The sequence below is a fragment of the Crocodylus porosus genome, unplaced genomic scaffold (assembly GCF_001723895.1).
Source record: "Crocodylus porosus isolate Cpor-Errol unplaced genomic scaffold, CroPor_comp1, whole genome shotgun sequence".
Taxonomy (NCBI): domain Eukaryota; kingdom Metazoa; phylum Chordata; order Crocodylia; family Crocodylidae; genus Crocodylus; species Crocodylus porosus.
This window is the reverse complement of record NW_017728925.1, coordinates 12077742-12096518: the sequence shown is the minus strand read 5'-3', so window position 1 is coordinate 12096518 and position 18777 is coordinate 12077742. Positions and strand designations below refer to the sequence as shown.

Here is an 18777-nt window from a genome sequence, read left to right as displayed (position 1 = left end):
TGCAGCGTCTCCCACAGGATAGGCCCGAGAACATGTGGCCCCTCCAGCCCTAAGCCTGCCTCTGTTTCCTCCTGCACAGATGCATTTGACAACGACTTGATGCACATGACTCTGATGCATATCGTGGAAGGGAAAACTGTGGAGGTGCCCACCTATGATTTTGTGACCCATTCCAGGTACAGTGCCCATGCCAGCTTTGCACAAGCTGTCCAGGCCTCTTGTCAGGAGCCATTTGCACATAGTGATGGGTCTGGGCAAACCCCCTCCCCTCCTCTTCCTTCCCCAGTCATGTCACGGAGCTGCACCAGCTGCTGTGTCTTATCAGGCACTGTTCCCCTAAAGTCCCTCCATGCCCGCTGGTCTTCCCAGGTTGCCAGAAACCACGGTGGTGTATCCTGCTGATGTGGTGCTATTTGAGGGCATCCTGGTCTTCTACAACCAGGACATCCGCGATATGTTCCACCTCCGCCTCTTCGTTGACACCGACTCGGATGTCAGGCTGTCCCGCCGAGGTAAGGCTGGTCCCTGGCACCCCTTGCCCATGGCTGTGCATACGAGTGCTTTCCCCTGTCCCAGAACCCTCTAACCTACCACCCTTTGACTGTTCAATTTTTTTTTTTATGTTTATTTCCCTGCCCCCCCCCCCAGTGCTGCGGGACATGAAGCGTGGCCGGGACCTGGAGCAGATCCTTACCCAGTACACCACCTTTGTCAAGCCTGCCTTCGAGGAGTTCTGCCTGCCGGTACTGGGCTTTGCTATAGCTAATCAGGCGTGTTTTAAACCAGGGCTAGCCAGGTTTCCAGTGCTGTGCAACCTGCAAGGGACATCCTCAGAGCCCTTCTCTTTTGGAAGTGAGGACACAAGAACCGTGTAACTGAACTCAGGCTTGCTGGTCAATGCAGGAGACAGTAACAGGCAACAGCTGGTTGTTGCCATTTGCTCGCATCCATGCTAGAAAAGACGGTTTCCACTGCATTTAGGGACTGCCAAGACAAAGCTCCCTTTAGCATGCGGTCCACAGGCCCAATCCATTCCCCAGAGCCGTGTCACCATCTGTAAAGTGGCTTCTAAAGGGGAGTGGGAGGCCAGGAAAGCAGTGGTAGGGCCTGCCACGGAGATCCAGGAGCCCTGTTGGGCTTGTGTGTCAACAGTTGGGGCAGGACACAGCTGCATTAGCACCACGCTGCTTGCCCTGCCACTCACCCCATTGCCAGGTCCAGATTTGGCCTCTTGGTCTGGGTCCAGGCTGGCGGTGGGGGTGGGGGTGGGGGTGGTGCTGTTAGACAACCCTGAGTTACACCAGAGAAGAGTAGAAGTGGTTTCCTTTCCATCCTGCAGTGTTTCAGGTCTGGGGCTTATGGGAGAGTTGGTCCTAGAAGGTGACGGGCCAATGACAAACTCCAGGCACCCATTTCTGCTTTGCAGACAAAGAAGTACGCTGATGTGATTATCCCCCGAGGAGTGGACAACATGGGTAAGGGCAGCTCAGCTCTGTGCCTGGTTTGGGGATGCCCACGCAGTGAGGAAACAGCACTCACCTCTACAACCCGGGGCCCCAAAGCCTTACTGGAGGGTTGGGAGTGGTGGGGGGCAGGGGTTAGAAACAGGCAAGGATTATCCCCATCTCCCAGGCAAGCAACTCTCTGAACAGGGGAGGTACAGGGGGAGCCACACACCTGGCACACTGCTGCTTGTGCCTGTTGTGATTTTTCTCCATCTGGCATGACACAGCTCCCAACCTGTGCAGTTAACGCTGGAGTAAGGAAGAACCTATTACTTTACAGACTGACCCAGAAGGGTGGTTTATGCTGCTTTTTATGTGGGTGGAAGTGGGTTTGTTGGCATGGAGTGCAGTCAGTATCCTGCGTGTACACATCATGTACCTATGCTTTTCCCTGCAGTTGCTATCAACCTCATTGTGCAGCACATCCAGGACATCCTGAATGGAGACATCTGCAAGTGGCAGCGAGGGGCAGTGAACGGGCACGGCCGGACGTACAAGCGGCCGTTCCCCGAGCAGGCTGAGAGCAGCAGTGTGCTGGCCCCTGGCAAGCGCTCTCACCTGGAGTCCAGCAGCCGCCCGCACTAACCCTGTGGGAGCCCAGAAGCTGCCTATGTTCCAGACCAACGCTGAAGACAACTTGGGAGAAACAAACCAAATGCCCTTTAAATGGTCCTAGCAATGGCGGGGAAGCGTCAGGGATAGTAGGGGGCAAGAACCTTCTTGCAGAGGAGAGCAAGGAGTTGGACCCCTGCCCCTACCCCCGAGAGGGATTATATGACCCCACAGCCCAACTCTGTGGTGGTTTCAGCTGCCTGATCCAGCCCCTTTCTCAAATGATACCTTGTTTCCCCTCATGGTGCTTTTTCCTTAGCAGGAACCGTGGCTGCCTATTTCCCTGCAATGCAGACAGGGCTTTGCTCCAGGTGAGAAGCAGGCTAGCCCAGGTCCTGTCCATCTTAACCAGCAGGCACCACTGCACCCTTTTCTGGACATTCACCTGCTCATGGGAGGACCTTGAGATTTCTCTTCCATCTCTGAAGTACACTTGGCATCAGTGTTTTGAAGCTCCTAGAGCGATGCCATGGCCCCTGCTTGCCAGCTCTTTCCCACCACTGACAGGGATGGTGGGGGCAGGACCAACCTCCTTAAGAGCACAAGTGTAGATAATTTTTTATCCAGAGCAGAGAGAAACTGGGCTTTTCTGGCACAAACATAAGTCAAGGGGACAGCCCCAAAGAGCAGCAAGGCTCCAATCCCTCATCTACTGTTCCCCATCCCGTCGTCAGGCTTCTGAGCCTAGCTAGAGCATATGTAGGGGAGGCGCTTGTTGTCATACCCAAACTTGCCCGCTGTTACCGAGCACATGAGCTCCAACAGGGTTGAGCAGCTCACGACAAAGATGCCTGCCCCCGTCAGTATTAGCGGCACCCTGTACTACAGGGTGCTAGTTCTGCTGTGCAGAACAGGGTGGTTGAGTTAGCGAGGGAAAGAAACCACCACCAAACAAGACTTTCCTGCCTGACATTCACGTCCACAGTCATTTTCAGTAGCGTTGTCTACCGCATTTCTACCCCAGGAGAGGGTCATAGCACTTGCCCTAGATGCCAGGTGAGCCATGTAACATTAGCATGCTCTGATTTCCAAAAGAGAGGAGTGGAAAGGCTGGGAACTTAAATCTCCAGCTTTCTGCAAAAGTTCTAACTCATCTTACCAACTGGGCTTTTTAAACTCCGTATCATACCCGCCTTCTACCACGTCTATCTGTATCTGCAGAGTAGTTTTACGAGCAGAGGGGAAAAATTATTACTGCTGAAAAGAACTTTTGCCACATTCACTAGTTTTCTAAAAGCAAGGTCTGGCTCTGTTGGTCGTGCTGCTTTGGTTAATAAACAAATGAACAAAACGGCTGGGGTGCAGCTACTTTATAGCAAAGTGCTAATGGCATTTTCACTCGGACACAACAAAAGGGACGTTGTCAGGACTGTTCCTACAGTCAGCAGCTGTGCCCACCAGCCTGTTCCCCCTTCGCTTTTGCGATACAGCCACAGCTTTAAAGAACAGAACAAAAGGAGGGGGATTCTCTGCATGGTCATTTCTATGCTGACTTCAGTACAGTGAATGGGAACCTGTTAATGAGCAGACTAGCTCAGTGTAGGGCTGGGTAGTGCTTGTAAGTGATAGGAGATTAAACAGATTAGTGTTCTGGCTGCTCCAGAACTGCTTTGCAGAGGGTGACAGCTCAGGTTAGTTAATGCTTTAGGTAACTGCCCCTCATACTACCAAAGTAGCTCTGCAGAAAACAAATGGTTCCTAGGGTCTCCTGTCAGCAAATCTAGGCTACAGTCATCTTCCAGGCCAGGAAGGTCTGGAGCAATACAAGCCTGCACAGTTAGAGCTCTTGTGGCCAGCCTGGGTTCCTGGTCTGTGCTCGCCATCCAAGATGCTGTGGGCTATGAGCCTACAGTGGATGTTGTAATGCTCACTCTCTCCTTTGCAGGGTGTAGTGGTGCAGAGCAGCAAGTCTAATGGAAACCATTCCAGTCCCCGGGGGAAGCAGCTCCTGGCCCCCAGCTCATGTAACAAGGCTTTTTGCCTTGAACCCACACGAACAAGGTAGAGCGTGCTGACTTGGAGTTACAAACAGGTCTCCCACAACCAGCTCCAAATTCGCCCGATCAGAGCCTTCATTTCATTCCTCGACCTGGCGCTCTTAGTGTTTTCGGATCAGGATGTCCCAGCTCTCCTTCCAGCGCAGGGCCCTGAGCTCAGCGGGCGAGAGGGGGGGCTCGCCGTAGGTCAGTGGGCTGAATGTGCGGTAAGTGAGGTAGACAGAAGAGAACCAGGCTACGATCAGGGCTTGGAACATGTGCTTGGAAAGCTGGGATCTGTGAGAGAAAACATGCCAGTTCAATGCACAGTCCAACGGCAAAAGGCTGATGTAGCTAGATTGCCTTTTTCCTAGAGACGCTGAAAACCAGAGCCATCGCCAAGTGCACCAAAGAACAGGCCCTTCCCCATCCATCTCCCGCCTCAAGAGAAGGACTTTGAAGTGGGGCTCGAATAGCACATCTGGGTCCGTATAAGCGTTAAATCAGCAGGGCTCTGATGTGCTTGTATGGCCCCAGATGTGCTATCCTGAAAAGCCTCTCCCAAGTCTAAGAGCGATAGGGACAAGAATCCAGTTTCCCTTAGTTCCCAGCCTTTAAAATTGCCAGGTGACATGGGTACCTGCAGAAGTGATCATTCAGATGCTGCAGTACCACGGGAATCAGGAGGATCTGGAACGTGAGAGCCGGCAGGTAGTGGTACAGGAAAAGTGTCTTTTCCATCAGGAAGAAGGGGAGGTAATTTGCAGCCCAGCCCCCAACACAGAGCCCTCCAGCGAACACCCAGGCCCACCACACATCTGCAAGGCGGAAAAGGCAACACCTCTGAGCACTCGCACCATCTCCAAACACGCTCCGAGGACATGGCAGCTTCTAAGGCAACATGGCTTAGGCCCTTGTAAGACCTTCAGCCCTGCAGCTGTCATTAAAGCAGTCTCTACTTTCCCCAGAGCTGAAGACTTGCTGCACAGAGTTAATAGAGGCATTGGTTGGATAACTTTCAACACATATAGAGCATATTTCAAGGCAGCTTAACACCAGAGTGGACCCACTACGTAGCATGACACAGGTCTGGCCAAAGATGCTAGGATAATACCCCTGTGAGGGAAGTGCCCTACAATCTGCAGTAGCCAGGGACAGCACTTCCGTAAGGACACATCTAATACCCACCTCGAGTAAGCACCTCACTTTATCTATTGTCAGCTGCAGCATCTTGGGTCTGGGGGATTCCAAACCTGCCTCAAAATCCATCAGAGCATCCCACAAAATGATTCATGGGAAGATACCATACCCTGTCTAACCTCAGGAGGCTGAGGTGGGGTGGGGGGGGTTCATCTTGCAATGCACATGCGTTTCAGGAGATTCAGGCCTTTCAGACCTCCTAGGTTGCAGCCACAGAGATGCTCCCTGTTCTCCGCCTGCTTGGTGGCTTCAGCCCGTCTTGTGCATCCACCTGCAGTCTCAACCCTTACCGATTCTCAGAGCCTCAGGGCAGTGAGAGGCATCAAAAAACACCACCACCACCACAATGGCTGAGAACACACTTTGCCTCTTGTACCACCCTACCACCAGAACAAGACTGATGCACCCACGCGTATGGGAGAGCTGACCTTCTGGGACATCGCAAATCCTCCGCCGCCGGCGCAGCAGGTACCACAGGAATAGGCACAGGTAGGCAAGTGTCGCAGCGTTTGCTGAAGTCCAGATAAGCATGTTCCCAATCAGGTGGATCTGAGCCTGTGGGGTATGAGGCAGAGCTGCACAGACTCCAGACTCTCAACACAGAGAACTGGGCAATGCCAGCATTTCTTTTTGGGGGGGGTAATAAGTTAAAATACCCAATGTGTGCATGCTGAAGCAACAACTTGGAGCACAGCTGAAGAGTGCTATCTATAGCAGTCCACTGTTCCACATGGCTACTCATCCCATCTGCCTGGACCGTGTCATCAGGTTGACATACAGGATGCTGTTTTATTTCATCATTCATTTTTACTTAATGGGGATGGACTCAACTCTTTAAGTGGATCAAGTGAATAGAAGCATTGACATTAAACTCCAAATTCTCCTTTAGCAGCTTACAGGGAAACTCAAGTTTACTTAAAAAGCAGCAGCTGCCAGAAATCATATCCAGAGCCTGAAAACCATCAGCTGGGAAGTGCTCCAGCTGCCTCTCTCAAGTGGAGGCAGGAGACTGATGTCCAAGGGGCAGAGGAGGACATGAAGGGAAGGGGGAACATAAGGCTGTTTTGCGTTTTAAATATAAAACGGTTTTTTTACCCAAAGGACAAATGATTTACTCAGAAACACACAGCTGACATTCTGCCCAGCCAGCCCCCCCTGGCTGAGGCTTATTAATAGCAGTCCTGACCCCTCTCACACTCCCACTGCTGTGCTCCAGCTGCTTGTGCTCCTTTTGGAGTCCATGCAGACAGGCCACGCACACTTACACCAGAGGCAGGGTGGAGCCAGTACACGATGTTTGTGTCCATGGTGATCCACGCCAGTGGTGAAGAGCTGTACTTGTGCTCCGTGTCTTCATTCTTCAACGTGAGTATCTTCCACTAGGGCAAAGCAGATGAGGAGCCTCAGCCAGGATCCCTGGCACGGACAGGCAGCCCCAGAGCTCAGACAGCAAGCCTCTGAGCTGAGGGCAGCGGGAGCTGCCATTTCTCCCATACACTGGTCAGTGCAGTTTGACTGTTCAGTGGACTTGGCGTCCCTGCCTCTGCTTCCCGGTCCCCTCTGCCCAGTCACCTGCAGCTCTGTGAACTTGGCCATGAAGCTGAGGTTTTTGCTGATGTCAATCTGTGTGGGCGAGTGCAGCTCCACCTCCCTCTCCTTTTGCTCCTGGCCTGCAAAGGGACAACGTGGCTCAGAGGCAGGAAGGTGACCATGGGAACCTGCGTGTGCAGCCAGCCCTGTGCAGCAGGCCTGGGGTGGTGCCAGCGTGCGAGGGTGGAGGGAGGGAGCTGCTCAGTGATTGGGCACCCCCCAAGCATCACCCTCCAGCTGTGGGCAGCTGGGACGTAGCCTCAGCTCCATGTGCAGCACAATCAGCTTGATGCAGGGTGTTGTTTCTAGGCTAGGGCTGGGGGACACGCATGCTCCCTTGCAGCAGCTAGTCTTGAGCTCTGTGGCCTTCCTGCCACCTCCCACCACTTTTCTGCACAGTCCCCAGCCCATTTCACTGAATACAAAGCCCATGGGCTCCCTCCTCTAGGTCTCTGCCAAGACTGACTCTTCCCATAGCGGTGCTCCTCCACGTTCCACAGCATGCTCTGGTGGTAACCCTTGGACAGCTTCTCTCCAACAACTTCCAGCTGCCTGTATCCCCAGTCGGGCAGAGCCACTCCACTGAGCTGGAACAGTTAAATGACATCAAAATGCACCATGGTCCTGCCAGCATCCTCATTTCCAGCCCTGTCACTGGAGCTGCCTGTGTCCCTACTCAGGAGCATGGCGGTGTGGGAGCTCAGGCTTGACAGAAATAGCTATGTGCACTGTAGGGACTTGGGTTGTATAAGAAAACCAGCTCTATCTCCAACAGACCATGCTTTAACCTGTTCCCTGGCCACCATCATCTATTAAGGATGAATGTGGCCTTAAACTCTGAAGGCAGGGAAGATTTGCACCTTATAGACTAACCAAAGTAAAAAGATACACACACGTATACAGGGAGGAAGGCTTTCGGGAGCTGTAGCTCACTTCAGATGCTGTGAAAGGATGTGCAGAGAGCAGAGTATAAGGAAGAAAGAGAAACTAGAATACAAATGATAAGGGTGGGGGGGTGTCTAACCCAGGGTCCACAACTGCCACTTTCTCTGGAGGAAAGCAAGCAGGATGAGAGTCAGATGAAGCTGGGCAGCCACAAAAAACTTTCCAGCAGCATAATGATTACACCAGGGTGATAACAGCCGTCACAGGAGGTTTTGCCACCGAGATGTTTCTCAGCAAACATTGCAGAACTTGCAGCGACTGCAACAGGGAAGCAGGAGGCTGAGCGGCACGGAGCCACTTACCTTGAGCATTGCGGAGGTGTTCACATGGACAAAGCGCACCTCTGACAGGATGGTCTTCCACACGTCTGCATCCGACTCACGGTTCACGATTTCCTACCATGAAGAGATTTCTTTCCATCCTCACTTTGTCTTGGATGCTCCCCCAGAGACAGCTGCGTCCCCTGCCTCCCCACGGCCCCGTCCTACTCACCACCCTCCAGAGGTTCTGCGCTGGCATGGAGATATTGTAATCAATGTAACAGGAAACTTCCTGGGCATGGGGGCTCAGAGGTGCTGCTACATCGTGCCTGCAAGATCCGTGACACCAGTGTCTACCCCGGAATGCTCCAGGTGTTTCACCTCCCGTCACTGTCAAATGCACTTCTGTGGTTTGGGAGCACAGACTTCATGGGAAGTCGCATGCTGTGGAAGTCAATGGGATTTCTGCATCCAAGACACTCGCCTGCTTTACACCTGCAATCTGGTCTGACTCTAATGAAGCGATGACTCGACAAGAATCCAGAGCAGTGATTCTCTACTGGGGTCTGTGGCATCCTGAGACACCGGGAGATCCTTTTTAAGCCTTGCAAACACTTGCACACGATTCACTCAGATGTTTCTAAGATGAATGCAGAGGGTGAAACCAGTCTGGCCGGCTGGGGCCTTTCTGAGTGCTCTGCCCTTTTCTTCACAGTAAGGGTGGGCAAAATTTGGAATGGGCTTCCAAGGGAGGTGGTGCGCTCTCCTACCTTGGGGGTCTTTAAGAGAAGACTGGAGTCATCTGACCCCAGCGCTCTTTCCTGCCTAGGCAGGGGGTCGGACTCAATGATCTGTTGAGGTCCCTTCCAACCCCAACATCTATGAATCTATGTAACACAGGAACTGCTCTGTTCATTTTTCCATGCTCAAGAAGCAAGTGAAAGTGAGAGTTGGCACTTTCTGGGGGGGGTCCTTGAGTCTAAGGAGGTTGAGAACTACTGATCTAGAGACCTGCTTGGTAGGATGAATGAATGAATTGCCTAAGTGGGCATATAGGAAATTGCAGGGCTGGTATATATATGCAGACCTAATGGGTCTTTGACACCTTGATGTAGAGCACAGACGTTTAAAGAAAAGACAGAGCCAGCAGGAGCTGAGATGGGAGAGGAACTTACGTGTTGAGGTAGCGCGTTGTGATCCCATGGACCAGCTGCACGATGTGCCCATGGCGGATGGGCCGTGGTGGGTTACTCACCACCAGCTGCTGCCTGTTGGACACAGATAGAGGCATTGGTTCCTCCCTAGACCAGTGAATACCACCAAAATATTCCTCCCGTCCAACAGCTGTTTGGTGGCTTCTATGACTGCAGTAAGTAGCTTCAGTCAGGTCTGATGGGTGCCCTCATGCCATGCTTTGCTGTCTTGACTGAAGGATTAAAGTCTGCCTGCATCTAGAAAGGTGAACTTCACACTCACTCCTAGACAGAGCAGTCTTTGGCTGAGGGTTTCTCAGCTTTTCCAGCTGCTGCCTCTATTTCACTGCCACATGGACCAGGTGGAGGCTTCGCTTACTAGCGCTATCCTGACAGCAGTACGTTCACTCAAAGCATTTTTAAGGTCAACAAGAGAAAGACGGCAAATTTCTGCTGCTCCCAGGCCAACGCTGCAAGGATTGGCTGTAGAGTTCTGCCGACAGCCCCTCCTAGTGTAAGCATAATAAAGGCAGTAAACGGCCCTCTCAGCACTTCACCCCCCACCCCAGGCCCTTAATGCCCAGCGCTACACTGATAAAAACCATTTGTGATGATGCAAGACTGGTTGCACAAGGGTTTTGGCTGGGGTAGCAGGCTAACAGGATATAGCTCCCCTGATGGCTCTGCTGACACAGAGTAAGGCCCTGACTCACACCTCCCACATGCCAAGGGACAGCTCCTTATCTGCAAGGACTGATATTCCACCCAAACTTTTGATGCAGACAGACCCTCTTCCCTGCTTGGAGTTGAACTCAAACCACTTCAGAGGCCAGCTCAAGTACCCGTCACGCTCACTGGAATGAAACCCAATTTTAGTCACTACCTGGTGCAAGGAGGTTTTATGGTGTTAAAGTTACAGTGACTTTTTAGTGTCTCACTCCTGCTGTGTACAGATTCTTGGCCCAGTGCAATTCTTTCCCTCCCAGCATCTCAAAACATTTGCAAACACAAATGAAATCTTTGTGGAAACTACAATGTGTATGATAGCTCCAGCTTTGCCAGGCTACAAATGGGGAAAGGGAAGGTGAGAAGTGACTTGCCCCAAGTCACGCAGTGAGTCAGTGGCAGAGGCTAGGATAGAGCTTGGGAGTCCTGACTGGGGACACCACAGTGACCCCAGTCACCCCGAGCCCAACAAACCTGTTAAGCCCCGTTAGCATCCAACTCATGTAGCCACCAGGCAAGGACCCTGCTTTACTTTTAGAACCAGCAGCCAGGCTCTTGGCAAGCTGGCTCTTAAGTCCCTTCTGTACTCACGTCCCAGGATCCTTCACAATCCACCAGTTATTGACATCTTTGAAGGGATAGCAGGTCACCTGCTGCTGATGGGAGCTCCCTCGGCCGTTCTCATACCTGCACAGGTAGATCAGAAGAACAGAAGTCTGAGGGGACAGGACTGCTTGGGTCTGCACAGCTACAGGGAAGAAAAAGCAGAGGGCGGCTTCCAGCGCACGAACCTCAATTAGAGTTGGCACATTGGCTCTGTTCTCATGAAACACAGCGAGAAGAGACAACACGCAGAGGAAACGGAAGTAGCAAAGCACGCTTGGGTCACAGCACTTTGGACGCAACAGTACAGGGCGGAGGCAAAGGCTCCCGAGGACTGAAGTGCCCCCAGCACTCACCATGGTTTGATTTCCAGCCTAAGGGGTACCTGACAATCCCAAGCTCACACCCGCTCTCCCATATGGTGTGCTTGTGCTCTGACTTCTGCCAAGAGATGGAGCAAGTTGGGCCATGAATGGTTTGGATCAGGGGAGTGATTAGAGAAGGAAAGATCAAGACCCAGAGAGGAAAAAAGGCCATTCTGCTGCCCTCCTCCAGCCTGCCTAGACCTTTCCCTATCTGGTGTGAAATGACAAAGACATCTGCGCTTCCCCTATTTCCCTAAGACACTGCCCAACAATGCAGGAGTCCCTGGCAGAAATTATTCCTGGTTTTCTTTCTGTAACATCTTAAACTGGTCTTCCCACTCCTTACTGTCCAACCTTTCATGCTACTAATACGCCCCCTTTACCCCAACAGCCACCATTTAAACTCCTTTTGCACCTATCTCCAAATTCTCCCCAGCTGTGTCACTACCAGGCAGGTTATTGCAAGGCCCAAAACCAACGCAGCCCTCTGGATACAAGGTTGATATGTTTAGATAAGATGGATGGGAAGATGCTGGTTTCTGTACAGGTTGCCAGAGCATGGCTCCAGTGTGCCACGCTGGACTGCTATCTCCTACACAGTTTGCTCTCCGCTATCAGTCCAGGTTGCCTGTTAAATGCTGCTTTCCAAGTCAGCCACCTTCCCGGCACACACGTGCTGAGTACCCCCATTTCAGATTATTTCCCTACCATACGGAGCAGCTTGCATTTTGCCAAACTGATGAGATTTTGCCTCCTGCCTGACTCTTTCAAAGCCTCTCGGCCCCTTTGTCGTGTTTCTTTGTGCTCTTCTGGCACTTGCAACATGGCCTAATTTGATGGTATCCACAAAGGCCCCTTCCTCCCCACTGCTAGTGAAGATGTTTGTGAAGATGATCACAACAGCTCCCCACTGGATGCCTCTCCTCTCAGTAGTGCTGTTTATTCTCATCCTTTTTACTGACTTCCACTGATACTGCATTGTTCGTCTCAAAGCTAAATTCAACGCTTCAGGTAGGATTTTGTGAGAAAATACAGACGACACCACTGAAAGCTACATCCCGTTGCTTGTTTTGCAATCAGACTGAAAAAGCAAGCACTTTTCCAATGGAGCTGCTCTTTCTAAAGCTGTGCTGTTTGCTGCTTGCAGTCCTATTGCCCTCTAGCTGCTTAGTGCTCCGCTTTCAATATTCATTATTCTACTACGGCTTGAAGTGAGGTTCAAGGCAGGCTAATTACTGGGATTTTGCCTTCCTTCTTTCACCCTATTTTCATTAGGTAGCACATCTGCTTTATTTGCCTCGCAAAATCACAATACCTTCCCTCTTCACTGACTTCGAAATTAATTTCCACTGATTTGGCAAACTGATTAAACAAGTGCTTGAAGAATGAGTTCATTTTATTCATATATCATAGAATCACAGACAGTGAGGGCTGGAAGGACCTCAGGAGGCCACATCTAGTCCAACCCCCTGTTCAAAGCAGGACCAGCCCCAACTCCATCATCCCAGCCAAAGCTTTGTCACAGGGCCTTAAGACCTCCAAGGATGGAGACTCCACCACCTCTCTGGGTAACCTGTTCCAGTGCTTCACCACCCTCCTAGTGAGAAAATTTTTCCTAATATCCAACCTAAACATTCACTTGTTGCAACTTGAGCCCATTGCTCCTTGTTCAGTCGTCTGCCACCGCTGAGAACAGCCCAGCTTCATCCTCTTTGTTACCCCCACTTCAGGGAGCTGAAGGCTGCTATCAGATCCCCCCTCGGCCTCTTCTGCAGACTAAATAAGCCCGGTTCCTTCAGCCTCTCCTCATAAGTCATGTGCCCCAGCCGCCGAACCATATCCTTAGCATATATTCAGGCTTTTCAAAAGCATTAATTTCCCAGAGAACAGCAGTCTGAAGCACAAGAAACCCTTCTTGCATCTCAACTACAGAACAAGCTCAGCAGCTCACCTGATGGGATACGTGTTCTTGTGCGAATGGAGCCAGCAGGGCATGGGTTTGCCCAGGACGTTCCGCAGAGTAATCTGTGAGCCGTAGGCTATTTCCAAGGGCTGGCCCTGGGTGATGCGAGCTAGCCCGCCCTAAAGAGCATAACAAGATAATAAGCAAAGGCCGGGGGGGTGGAGAAGCAAGCAACCCAGGAGCTATTCAACTCCTAGCTTTAACAGGCGGCATCAACACGCACCGTGTTAGCTGTCCTGGCAGCTGGCTGGGATCGTGCTGCAACTGGTCCCACAGCCAAGCCTGCAGGAGCATGGGGAGCAGGGAGCATTTCCCGTGCCACTGCTGATGCTGCACTGCACCAACACATGAACTCAGAGAAAGAGCATGTGGGGTAAGAAGGGATGCGTTCAGCTTATTATGGCTGGTAAGAAATGTCTGGTACAGGGTAGGGCTTTTGCTATTCCTCCCCCTCCCTCAGCGCTTCAGGCTGGAGCAATGGTATGGCACCAGTAAAAAAGGAATCAATACTTTGCAGCATTAACACAGAGCTGTCTCACAACAGTCAGTGCACGACCCGCTCTCCACCTCCTCGGTTCCTGCTCTGCCTACCTCCAAGCTGGCTTGGAAAGCGCTGGTCATGATCTGGTCGTGAGGCCCCGAGCGGTAGAGCAAAGTCAGGTGAAGGTAGAAGAAAGACAGATACATGGCTACTGGGATAACCACCAAGGCTAGACCCCTCGCCAGCAAATGACACAGCACAGAGACCTGGCAGGGTAGAAATAATTTGTAGCTACATCTCCCTGGCTCTTGGCAGCCTCCCCACCACAGGTAACAGGGCTCCTATTCCACACCCTTCTGCTCAGGTCTTGACTGAATCTACAAGTGCTCACTCATGACACTTCAAAAAGCTCTTATTAGACAGGCGGGTGCTATTCCCATTTTACAGACGGCAAAACTGAGGCAGAGAGCTGCAGCATCTTGCCTGTGGACAGAGAGATAAGCAGTAGCAGAGCTGGGGAAAAGCAACCTGATTTCCAAGTCCTATCTCTGACCACTACATGCACCACTTACTCGCCTTTGCTTATCCTCAGCTACCCAGATGAAGCCTTAACCCTGCCGACACTTTAATAACTGTTACTGCAAGATCAACACGTGGCACGTGGGATGCATGTGAAATTGCACTGGCTTCTGACCTGCAGCTACTATTAAAGGTGAGGGGAAGGCGTGAAAGCCCCGAGCCCCTTCAGCAATACAGCGAGGCACCGAAGGTTGCACACAGACGGATTTTAATCTCATACTCGGCCCTCATGTCGGATAGCTAGAAAACAGTCTTTGTAAGCAGGAGGTTGGCGAGATACTACAGAAGGCTTCTGCATAAAACACAGGCAGGATTTGCTAAAATTTTGAGGTGTTAATAGCTCATGGTTTGGAAGCCTCCGAGATTGCCCCTCCTACTCTGGGGACACGTTGTGAACAGGCACATGCATACATGCTACACATCCAGCACACCATGCTACCTACTTTTGACAAAGCCTGGTCTCCTATCAAGTGCCAGAAGTGGATTCCAGCGATGACCAAGAGCAGCACGTAGGTGAAAAGTCCCATGTATTTTACCCTGAAAACATAGCAGACAAAAGTAATCATGCTGGGCTGAACCACCAGCCCAGACGGTCTTTAAGGCCAGGTGGAGACGTTCAAGCCCTCTCTCAAACAAGGTGTCCCCAGGCGAGTTCAGCGTGCTGCCACTAACAGGCCCGAGCTTTGTTCTCTGTAACAGTTGCCAGTTAACAGTGACAGAAGGCAGAAAGTGTGTTGGGGAGCACATGGCAGGCAAGCATGGAAGGGGGCTTGTAAACTCAGATGTGCCCACGTTTGGGAGACAGGATTGAAAAGCCAGGCCCCACTTCGCATGGTGGACCCCACCCTGGTGGGTGCTCGCGCAGCCTCTTGTTCTTTTCAGGAGAATCTCCACGTGTCTGGCACAGCTTGCTACCGACTGATGCTTGCCCTGGGAACCCCTGGCAGTCTGCAGGAGAACCCTGAAAATCTTGCTGCAGGCAGACGTGTTGTAGCCAGCTACAGCCACAGGAAGGGGCCTTGGAAAGCAGAACACCCCCACGCCATGGTGAAGCTGAGGCCGGGATGACCTTAGTGCAGGGAGGCTGGACCCGATGATCTTGTGAGGTCCCTTTCAGCCCCTTACAATCTATGACAAGTGTGAAAGCAGGCTGGCAGCCTAAGAAGAAGGACTCACCCGACAGCACAGGAGCAGGCAACTCCAGTCAGCAGAAGCCAAAACCACCAGGTTGCAGAGAAGGGGCTTGGAGAGAGGACAAAGGAAGAGAACACGGTAGGCTGCAGGCGCCTGGCTAGGATGCCATCCTGCCTCCGCAAGTGTGGGATCTTTAACCTCGGGGCATGTCTGTGACTGGCTGCTCACTAGTCCACCTGCTGGCAGCTCACACAGGCCAGTGACCGCTACCCTGGATTTACAGCAGGAATGTCTCACATGTCTCCCAACTGTGGGAAACTATTCTGCGCTGCAAGGTCTTGCTACTGCAATAAAGTACTGCTGAGGCCGCAGGCTGGGCTATGCTTAGAGGCTCTTTTATTTTAATTGGTGTTCTGTAGAGCATATGCAGAGCCAAGGCAGAGGAGACAAACAGGGACCAGGGACAAATGACCGTAACTAGGTTATTTTTTATTCCTGGGCACAGAGGGGATGCAAGAGAGAGAAATTCAGTGATTTTTTTTTTCCTAATTACAGGGAAGCTCTGACACCCAACCCCATTCAGTAACACTGCTTGGGAAAGTAAATCTTCCAAACACCCTTTCGGAGGCCCAAACCACCACCCATACCGTATAAAGGAGAAAACAATAAAGAGAGGCTAGGTGACTTGACCAAGGCCCAACAGGAGCAGTGGCACAGCAGTGGTCAAATAAAAAGGATTCTTAGCTCTGCCTTGTGCCAGCCTCGTAAGACCTGCAATATCTTCTGCACCAGAGACAATAATTGGTGCCAAAAAGTCTTCAACCTATTTGCTCAGATGGTAACTAGAAACATCCCTCAAGCCCGAGACAGCACAGACACCTGGCACTTACAAGCTGAACAGCTTTGGGATGATTAGCCACTTTAGGGGTGCAAACGCTCCATACCTGCGTTTCTGTGAATTGCAGAACTTCAGGTAGGACAAAACTGCCAGCAGGATAAAAAATATCAGTATGGATTCCAAGAGCATCAGCCTGGACTGAGTGATCAGGGAGTTTTCTAGCAGAAAGGGGACAAACACGCACCAAATCAGCAGTAATTATTTGTAGGGAAACATAGGATCAGGCAGCGGTCAAGGCAGTAACATCATCACCCTGTGTCAGGATGACTGACTGGCCCCTCTGAAGGCCACGGGCCCAGGCCGGCTAACTTATTCTCCATTCGCCCTGTCCCCTACATTTGGAGGTTGCCCTTAAAAAGGCACCCACAGGTGCTCTATGAAGGTGGTGGTAACAGGCTTGACAGATGAGGAACAGCCCACAGGCTGGGGTCTGCTATGAGGCCTAAAGCCTGGGAGTGGGGGCAAGGCCGCAAGGGCTGCCCTGCAGAGAGGGGCACTGAGGGTCGGGCTCCGAAGCTGCTGGCAGATATTTGCTCTGGCAACAGGCTTCAGCAGAGCTGCTCGGGTTAAGCACGGAGAGTGAGCAAGATGAGTGGGACACAGCGTCCTCAAGCAAGGCAGGAAGCAGCGAGGGACTAGACACAACCAGCACCAGCTGCTTTGTGCAGGGTCTCCGCTCTGCCAGGGCAAACACCTCCCTGGCTCTTGCGTCACGCATTCAAGGAATCACTGGGCAAACATCCACTAGGGAAAGCCCTGGACAGACAGCGGGGGGGAGGAAGGGGGCATCCTTACCCAAGAGGATCAGCAGGGCAGCTCCCAGCGCGGCGCAGTGGGAGAAGCGCAGCTCCACCAGGATCTGGTATGCTAAAGGGACGCACAGGGCACCGGCCACGGCTGGCAGCAGTCGGAGGGACCAAACGGGCACATTCATGGTATATTCTGGAACAGAAACCAGCAGCTGGACGCAAGTGCAGGAAACACCTGCTTGCTACAGAGATGCTGGCAGAGTTGGAGCAGGTTTTAGACAGCACCCTGCAGACCTCAGGCATCTCTGGCTGGCTGGCTATAAATGAATGGGTCAAGAAACCTGAAGGGCAGCGACCGCAGTGTGACCCTCCACGGGGGGATGTGAGAATCTGTCTGAAATACCATAATCCTCCTCAGCACCCAGGGGACGCCTTGCATCAGCAGACCTCATACCACCTCACGAAGGGGCCAGAATCATTGCGACTGCCTGTACGTAAGGTTTTTGGGAAAGAGTTGGTACCTCTCACTCTCAAATCTGTGGATGCTCTGCCCCCGCCAACATCTCACTAGGGGCGACTAGAACAACGTCCCGCAGCACCCACCGGAGGTCTCGATTTCCTGCCTGGTGCAGGGGGCTGGACCCGACCATCTTCCGAGGTCCCTGCCAGCCCCGACAGTCTACGATTCCAACCAAACGTTAAGCTTCTTCTCCGATCTGCGTTACCTTTTATAATTTAATAATGATTCCCCTCTGCCCTATGGGATCTCAATCATCGAGGCCAGACAATCACCTCTTTCCTACCAGGGCAGGGGGTCGGACTTGATCTGCTCAGGTCCCTTCTGACCCATGAAACCATGAAACTATCTGCTAAAGAGCCTCTGGTTTTTGCTGCATCTTTGAATTCAGACGTCCAAGCACCCGACCGCCCTCTGCTTCCAGAAGTCAGCACAAATTCACAGGACGCTGCCGTGGTCTGTCAGAAGACGGAGGCAAAGTTCAAACCAGCTCTTACCAGCCCCGATTCTGTTCCACAAGAAGTTCCCGTCAAATCCTCCCAGGTAACCTGAAAGAGAAGCGGTCATTCAGGACTCGCGGGGACGGGTGACAAAACAGCCCTGGGAAACCGGAGTCCAAAGACTGGATGGAGGAGACTTGCTCTGGAGGTCTGCCAAGCAGGGCCCGCCCCCCGGGACCTGCCAGAAGCCCCACGGAGAAGGTCCCCGACGCTCTGCTCGCTCCTGACATTGCGCAGCCCGCAAGTCCCGCTGCTCCGGCCGCCCGGCTCCTCCTGCTGCCAGCCCGGAGCGCACGGGCCGCTCGGCTCCCCGCACGCCACAGGGAGCCGGGGCGCCTACCTCCCAGGGCCAGCAGCGCGTGGCCCAGCGGCGGCCCGCTGTCATCCACGAAGAAGATGCGCTTGACGTAGAGCGAGACGAACTGGCCGTAGTAGACTTCGTCGAACCTGGACGCGGGAGACACGGAGACGGGTCAGGCGTGGCGGAGGGACGCTGGCCCCGCGGGCGGCGGGCGCGCGGGGCTGTCGGGGGCCAACTCACACCACGGCCCGCGGGCCGGCGAGGCCCCACAGACGGCTGGCCACGGCCGCCACGGCCAGCGCCACCAGGCTCACGTTGATCTCGGCCCGGAGCAGCACCGGGCGCTTCAGCGCCCCCAGCACCGGCATCCTGCGGCCGGCGCGACGCTGCCCCCGGGGCCAGGACTGGGCGGGCCCGGGCCGGCCGCAGGGGGCGGGGCACAGCGGTGCTCGGCGCTGCACCTGCCCCGCGGGGGCCTGGGCCGGAAGTCCCCCCTCCTTTCCCGCACGCGGCGGCGGATGTGACATCACGCGCAACCCCCGGAAGGGGGAAGCGGCGATTTTCCGTTGCTAGAGCAACGCCCTCTCCCAGGCTGCAGTGACGCGGGCTACCGTACCGCCCCGCCTACTCGACGCGCTGCGGGAGATACCGTATTTCCTCGTGTAAAACACACGCCTTCC

At 53.0% G+C, this 18777-nt stretch overlaps 2 protein-coding genes across 2 annotated transcripts in view; one reads left to right on the top strand and one right to left on the bottom strand.

The window, feature by feature from the left end:
- Positions 1-3407, top strand: part of UCK1 (uridine-cytidine kinase 1) — a 6589-nt gene extending 3182 nt beyond the window's left edge. The window contains exons 3-7 of the mRNA XM_019540829.1: positions 80-176; positions 370-512; positions 649-743; positions 1427-1475; positions 1903-3407. Of these exons, the coding sequence (XP_019396374.1) occupies positions 80-176; positions 370-512; positions 649-743; positions 1427-1475; positions 1903-2090 (572 nt within the window). The 3' untranslated portion in view covers positions 2091-3407. The remainder of the gene's footprint in view (positions 1-79; positions 177-369; positions 513-648; positions 744-1426; positions 1476-1902) is intronic.
- Positions 3408-3414: 7 nt separating this feature from the next.
- POMT1 (protein O-mannosyltransferase 1) lies at positions 3415-18521 on the bottom strand. Its single transcript, XM_019540828.1, has 19 exons — positions 18338-18521; positions 18137-18243; positions 17794-17844; positions 16826-16972; positions 16077-16188; positions 15175-15240; positions 14442-14535; positions 13530-13685; positions 12927-13057; positions 10599-10694; positions 9264-9356; positions 8321-8417; positions 8131-8223; positions 7350-7470; positions 6866-6963; positions 6559-6672; positions 5722-5848; positions 4734-4911; positions 3415-4390 (listed from the first exon to the last, which is right to left on the bottom strand). Exons 1-19 carry the CDS (start codon positions 18463-18465, stop codon positions 4216-4218), a joined length of 2184 nt encoding a protein of 727 aa, XP_019396373.1. The 5' UTR covers positions 18466-18521; the 3' UTR covers positions 3415-4215.
- Positions 18522-18777: the final 256 nt, after the last annotated feature.